This window comes from Triticum aestivum, chromosome 6B (genome assembly GCF_018294505.1).
Source record: "Triticum aestivum cultivar Chinese Spring chromosome 6B, IWGSC CS RefSeq v2.1, whole genome shotgun sequence".
In the NCBI taxonomy this organism is placed as follows: domain Eukaryota; kingdom Viridiplantae; phylum Streptophyta; class Magnoliopsida; order Poales; family Poaceae; genus Triticum; species Triticum aestivum.
Genome location: NC_057810.1, coordinates 43,188,450 through 43,196,085, shown reverse-complemented (window position 1 = coordinate 43,196,085; position 7,636 = coordinate 43,188,450). Strand labels below are relative to the sequence as shown.

The 7,636-nt window shown below is 46.3% G+C and overlaps 1 protein-coding gene across 1 annotated transcript; it reads right to left on the bottom strand.

The window, feature by feature from the left end:
* Nucleotides 1–1,827: 1,827 nt before the first annotated feature.
* On the bottom strand, nt 1,828–2,707 carry LOC123133379 (heavy metal-associated isoprenylated plant protein 27). Its single transcript, XM_044552881.1, has one exon. It carries the CDS (start codon nt 2,580–2,582, stop codon nt 2,103–2,105), a length of 480 nt encoding a protein of 159 aa, XP_044408816.1. The 5' UTR covers nt 2,583–2,707; the 3' UTR covers nt 1,828–2,102.
* Nucleotides 2,708–7,636: the final 4,929 nt, after the last annotated feature.

The following is a 7,636-nucleotide window of genomic DNA, read 5'->3' as shown; positions in this document are numbered from 1 at the left end:
CTCTCTCGCCGCCGCCGTCCTCCCGCTCGCTCGCCGCCGCCGTCGCCACCAATCCCGGCAAAGGCGCTGTTGCTGCTATGTCGCCTCCTTTCCCCATCCAAGCCTGACCATGGCAACGGCGCCCTCTCATGTGTCCCGCGGTGGGGTTTGGGTAGGCGCGACCACAATCCAGTAGGGATCTCACCGCGGACCCGTCCGCTGGGATGGGTGTTGCCTCCGTTGCGAATGGGATCGTAGGGAGGGACTACTTTGTCGTCAAGGTCGGCGAGGCAGCGGCCGATTGGGAGCCCGGTTGTGAACATGGGAGTTCATCCCCATGGAGGCGGCGGCCGTGGAGATTGGATGTGAAGCAACCCCACTTGCCGGTGGTGGAGGCTTGCCGTCCATGTGCTCCTTTCTTCTCCCGGTATCCCCATTCCTTGCCTCCCATTACAAAAGCAAGCATGAATGAGAGCAGGGGCTGATTTTCATCAATTCATTTCTCATATTTTTAGTTGCTTTTTTGAGATTATACAAGATGCTCCCGATCTGTTTTGACAAATTACTTGGATCGTCTTATGGAATTGACAGCCATCGTATTTTTCACCTCATGTTATTTCTTAATCCTTGTCCCACTAGGCATCCACTACATGTTTGGTAATGACGTGATGTTGAGGCGGCTAGGAGAAGCTCAGCAGCCAGATCAAGGGCTATCGAGATGGATCTGGGAGCCAAGCAGTAGTTCTTCTGTTAAACTTTGGTTATTATCTTTTCTATTGTTACGATTGTGGAATGGTTGATTTTGACTCGGTGTAACATTTGCATTTGTTTCCCCAGCTTGTTGGCGTAGATGCGTGGCACTACGGCAACTAATCAAGAGCGAGGGCAGTGCACATCAGAGCTACGCTGAATGTAGCAAGGCAACCACGAATTGGGTATGTTCACACGAGGGATGGGAGAGGAGAGGAACATTAACATTTTTCATGATTTGGATGAAAATTTCAGTTCGTAGTTTCTCCGTACGTGGCAACACACTAGCGGTGCTCATGGGCTTAGGATGAAAGTAGCGCCAGCGGAATCAGTATGTTGGATGGGAAGGCGGTTGTTGCCTCTGTCCCTTGGTGCTAGCCTATCGTGGCGGCCTCACTAACTTGCTCATTGCGAATACGAGTTCGTGGGGTCGCGAGTTGCTGCAGATTTATTTTTATCATTTTTTACAATATTTATTGATGTATCCCTAACTCATCGAGTCATTTTTAGCTTTGATTTTCCATATACGCGAGCCTAAATATCCCATGATCAGAATATTGAACTCTTAAAGTTAATTCCCTTAGTTCTGGTGGCAAATATAATGCACATAATCCATATTGTTATGCACTAGCGTGTGTGTGTGAAATAGATGAATTATGGTTCCGTACCCAATAAGATGGATATGTGTGTGTTAGAGAGAGGGAGAGGAGGAGAGAGAGTGAGGAAGAGGAAGGGAGAGAGTGTGTGTGAGGATTTGATGATAAAAAAGGTCGCCAATGTTGTAATATTGAACTCTTAAAGTTAATGTGGCCCCATTGTAACGCACGGGCGTTCTTCTAGTTGTGTTAGAAGATCATCTTTTAAAATAAAAGAAGACAAGTCATTTCTTATAATTTCTCAATCCTCCACGTCAATATTTATTCTATGTGGCATCTCTAAGATAGCACCACCATTGAATATGCCCTAATTAGTGACACAAGTTTGCTTAAATTATAACAAATGATTACATTTTTGTCAAATAACGTAATTGTTGCCACAAACGTTAACATGAGGGTAAGAAATGGAATTGTAACTCTAAAAATAGACAAGAATCAACAATTTGATAATTATACATATGAAGTTCATTAAAATATATAGTAGTATCTTACAGTAATCAGGGAACTGAATCCCCTGGTTCAAAATCACAAACTACTGTACCAAGCGAACTACTAGCTACGAAGGCAATATATAAGCAAGTAATTTACAATTTCACTTTGTGGATTCAGTACTACGTACGTACAAAATAATTATACAGACGACCTCCAAAAAATACAGAGACCTACAAGCTTTAAGCCTGGGCGCCTGGCTAAAAGATGGCTACGTACGAGCACCAACTACATGACGGCGCATGCCGCGTTGGGGTTCTCGTCGGAGAAGGCGGAGGTGTACTTGACCTCGGTGGAGGAGGCCCTGGCGAGCGGCGCGGCGTCGGGGTCGGCGACCACGTTCCGGACGTAGCCCGGGGGCGCCTTCTTGTCGTAGGCGCCGGGGGCGTAGGGGTGCGGCACCACGTCGTAGGGCACGTACGGCCACGGCTCCACCTTCTTGCCGGTCTTGCGCGCCACCCGCCGCATCAGCTTGGCCGGGTCGTCGATGTACCCGGTGACGGCCACCTTGTTCTGCTTGGGGAGCACCTCGACGCCGGTGACCCCGCGGATGCCGTCGACGGCCTTGCGGATGCGGCGCTCGCAGCCCTCGCAGTCGATCCGGACCTTCATCTCCACCGTCTCCAGCTGCGGCCGCTTCTTGATGTGCCGCCGCGTGCGCACCGTCGGGCACGCGCACATGTCCGACACCGCGTCCAGGATGCCCATCCTCACCTGACCTGAAGATGGATCGAGCGGCAAGCAGGGCAGCTCAAGGCTACAAGCTATATCTCTGAGAAGATTGATTAGAAGTTCGAACGACGAGGTGAGAATGAATGGAGGAGGAGGAGGTCGGGGTCTCGGGGAGGACATATAGGTGCCTGGACGGGGGCGGGGGCGGGCGTACGGAGGGCGACGGCGACACGTAGGGAAGGTGCGTGTGGGAAGGTGATAGGGTGACCGAGATGGATCTGGAGTCTCTGGATCCGCCGGATCTCCGTGTGTGGCCGGAGGTCGCCACGTGACGTGAACCCCCGAGAAGACTGGGAGGGGCCGGCGATCGAGTCGAGCACAAGGCCAACTCGGGTTGATACTCTTGACGGAAAATTAACAAACATTTCTCTGTTGGTTTTGGCTTCCGTTGCGTAGGCTTTCGGCAAACGGGGGCCGCCGTCCGTCGTTGTCCAAACCATTCTGGGTTGGAGTTTGGCGCATTGGAGGTTGGACTGAGCTTTCTTCTGCAGTACTCCCTCCATTTCTTTCTTTTTCTTTTTTTTTTCCTTTTGAGCTGGGTACTCCCTCCATTTCAGATTATATATGGTGCATTTAGTTTGTTTTTTCTTTTCTCTTATAACCTACTTCTTTTATCCAAAAAAGTTTGTCCTCAAACGGATGTATCTACCATCAATATAGTGTTAGATACATCTATACTCCTATATAGTATACGAATATCAAGGTATATGGACCATTGAATCTTTGTAATCCAACGGTTCATATTCGATTGTTTTGGAGAGAGGGCTACGTGGCTGCATACAGACCGTATGATGGGCTAATCCAACGGTCCACCATGCAGGGATTCGCCGTGGGTGACCATCCTTGTGCTGCCAACCTGACACCGTGCATGCAGGCTCGCGATTCTTCCATACTGGGCACCGCTCCCTAGAAATCTCTGGCAGGCTCACGAGTAAACAAGTGCTGCCCTACAGTGAATTACTACTTGCAAGCTACTATGCCAGGCAAGTACGAGTACTACTACTAGGCAACGTGACGAGGGAGAAGAAAATAACACATGCAGCATGCAGGATGCAGCTTCGGAACGGACAGATTAGAAATGACAAGTAAACTAGCTTAGTATGTGTTGTGACTAAATAGCTACGTATAGATACTTCCTAAACTCACATAGGTTCTCAGGCATGCCAAAAACATTTTCTCATTTTTTTGGTTTGTTAAAAATTCATACATGTACTGTTATCTACATGTTTCCTTAACTGATATTTTTTATAAAATAATTATGAAGAATACAGCCTCTGCAAAAATAAGAAGACTGTTCATGTTTATATGGATTTAAATAAGCTTTTTTGACCCCCTCGTGCTTGTCATTTTTGTACTACATGCAAATTGCAGTATATTTTTTGGAAAACTTTTTTTATGCTAAATAACGCCTCTATTTGCATGCATGATTTTTCCAATGAATTTTTTGTATTAGTAGCGTATTTGCCTTTAGGGGAATATTACTAGCATATTTGAAAAAACAAATTGCTCCCCAGGGTGCCCGAGAATCAAAAAGGCTGCTTTGCTACTTTCTCTTATAAATTCATTTTACAAATATTATGGCCCAGTTTTTTCTTTATTTTCCCAATGCTTTTGTTGCATAGACTTCTACTCATCAGACAAATTAATCACTGTATGCATGCGCGTGTATGGACTTTACTTGAAAAAATAATTAAAAAAAATTCAACAATCTGGTTGTATATTGTATAAAAAAAAGGCTGCAACCCCTCACACCACACAACATTTCACAATGATCCTTAAATCTACACGTGCATGGCACGTGCCATGTACTAGTACACTTAAGGAATAAATTTGGGACAAATTTTTTCAGACGAAGAAAGTATAATATAATGATGTTTTTGAAGCTATATTATGGGACGAAGGAAGTATAAGACAGTGCACATTTACAATTTTGAGCCGTTCTGGATGAATGAACCTGCATGTGTCGAAAATAGAGCCTGACAAAATGGGAGGTTGTGCTAGTGGGTGGACATGGTCTATGGACAACCTGAAATTTTCTCTTGGTCTATTTTTCTTTCAAGTACACATAGTCTATACATAAACTTTTAAAAAAAATAGCCTACATATATTTATTTTACTAAAATAAAAAAATAAATTTACACAGTTGACAGTGCAAACTGCAATGGTAATCCCCATCGACCATTCCAGCTCCACCAAATCCTTATTTTTCTTGCTAGATGCATTGTTTTATGATGATTTCAATTCTTAATATTGTCCCCTTTCCAGCATAAATGTGAAAACCGATTTAGATATTTAGTTATTTTTGTTCCTACATAATTGTACAGGAAGGCAAGATGAATAAAAGTAACATGACAATGGCATTTTTTTTCAAGTTCAAACCACGTGATCCGCCGAAACATGTCATTCAAAGCCGATCCATATTTGATGAATTGTAATGACCTTGGTCATCTTGTCATGAATGTGGTTGTAGTGATGTGCACACAACTTTTCCTTGGGTTATTAGTTATGCAACATAGCTTGACTTTTGTATGCCTTGAAACTGTTTTTCTTTTTGAAGTATTTTTTGGCCCTTAGTTTCTCGTCTAGGGCGTTAGCCAATCTTGGCTCTGCCACTGTATGTTATGATGGGCACGTTAGTCTAGTTATGGTATACACACCACCAACCCGCTAAACACCCATGCAAACAAGTAGTACAATCATTCAAAATTCAGCCTAAGACTATCTCTTGGTTAGTGCGGAAAAAGTAAATACAAAAGTAATAAGTTGAGAGAATATGTAGGCACCAACAAAATTCATCTTGTAGCACTGGTGCACCTTGCTTCAAAAGCAAAGCGTGGTTAAGCCTTGGGCCGTGTTTCCTGTGCCTAAGACCATAGTTCATTTCCAAACCAGACCCTCAAACCTCCTACAAGCATCTGCATCGAGCTATTCAGGACGCAGTTTGCCATTCAATGGCGTTCTGCATCGGTCCGTGGACCAGTACGAACATCTGGTTTGCCACAAACCAGAGCAAACTAGGGGATTTACGGGTGTCTGAACACCAACCACATAAGACTCCGACACACCTGGCCCATCCAAAACTGCACCTGAAACCCCGCCCATACTCCAATCTTTCTCCGGATATGCTTTATCTCTCGCCGATTCCGCTGCTCTATCACCACAAATTAAGATCATGATGATCCAAACAATAAATATATGATTGTAAGAAACAAGTCAGCGTATCCATGCATGTTCTAAATATAAGTGTTTACACTCCAAGGTTGTTAAGGTCCGGCTGAAAAAACTGGAACTTTATTCTCTTGCAAAGACTTGGTATAGTCTCTGTTGCGTAGTCATTCTCTCGTGGGTTCGATAAACTCAGGGTCAGTCCTTGGGAAAAGGGCGGGAATATCTTCGTTATCTTTTTTTTTGCGGGGGGAAAGCATTTCATTACTTAATTGATCATAGTGTTACAATCATTCATAACGACAATGCTAATCTCCTGAGGAATATTTGCGAGCCAACAAGCCGTCCTTTGCTGTCCACGCCCTATCGCTGCCATAGCGTGTCCAACCTTGTTCTGCGCACGAGTGATCTTCCGAACTTGGGAGTGTCGCTCCTTTAGCATCTCCGTGATTTCTGAAATAAGGTACATGCTACTAGATCGATCCGCCGGTCCAGTCTTGATCATGGGCACAAGTTCAGCACAGTCTGTTTCCACTAAGATGGGTTTCTGGGACCAATGCAGAGCTAAGTTAAGCCCTTCAGCACATGCAGCAATCTCGGCCTCCAGTGGTCCCGGGCAATCATACAGCCATCTACACGCCGCACAAATTACTTGGCCCAAGTGATCGCGCAGTACCATGCCCGCTCCCGCAGACCCATCAGCGACAACGAACGAGCCATCAAAATTCAGTTTGACATGTCCGTTCGGTGGGGGTTCCCAAGCAACAGGACTGACCAAACATTTTGTACTGCTAGTGACAGGAACAAAATTGCTTAACTCTGTCAGGACCGGCAGTTTTCCTTTGATAGTATCCGCATGTGGGTAGTGCTTGATTGTCAACAGGGATTGTGCATAATCACAAAGGAACCTCTTGGACACCTCTACTGGAATCAGTGGCTTGTCATGAGTCAACTCATTGTGTATATGCCAAGCACGCCATAACACCATGAGCACAAGCATCCGTTGGGTCTCAGATAATTCGTGTAAGAGCAGCAACAACCAATCTGGTTCTCTTCTACTAAGAACCTCCTCCGATGGCAGGTCCCAAACTAGCCTCATAACATTCCACAAGTTCCGAGCGTGGGGGCAGCGTACGAGTGCATGATGAACTGATTCATCTTCCTGTCCACAAATGGTGCACACTCCATCAAACCTCCATATGGCGTTTCATCTTGTTCAGCCTAGTGGCCAGTGCTTCGCTAGCAGCTTTCCAAGCAAACACACAGACTTTGGGTGGTGCTCCACAACTCCATAGCATTTTCCACCCCGGCCTCACTACCGGACTCGCCACCTATGACGACGGCCCAGGGCCGTCGGCATAGGCCATTTCCCGTCGGCATACATCTATGCCTACGGCTGCCGTCGGCATAGCCCCGTCGGCGTAGATCACATCAGCGTAGTCTTGTCATACCGTCGGCATAGTTTAGCCGTCGGCATAGGGGCCTATGCCGACGGCTTCCGTCTGGCCGTCGGCATAGTTTAGCCGTCGGCAGTGATTTTCACATGACGGCAACGGACGGCGCCGTCAAAAGCGCTAACGAATCACGGGCCGCCGCATGGCAGAGGTATGCCGACGGCAAAGCCATCGGCATAGGTGAAAATTTATGCCGACGGCTTTGCCGTCGGCATATCTCTGCCACGTGGCGGCCTGCGGTGACTCCTGGCAGGAGGGTATGCCTATGGCAAAGCCGTCGGCATAGATTTTCACCTATGCCGACGGCTTTGCTGTAGGCATATCCCTGCCACGTGGCAGGCCCTGGGTAGCCCTGTGCATATCTATGCCGACGGTTTAACCGTAGGCATACTTACGAACCAAAACCAAAAA

Coding starts and splice junctions, on each gene's coding strand:
- LOC123133379 (XM_044552881.1), bottom strand. CDS start 2,582: ATGGGCATCCTGGACGCGGTGTCGGACATGTGCGCGTGCCCGACGGTG.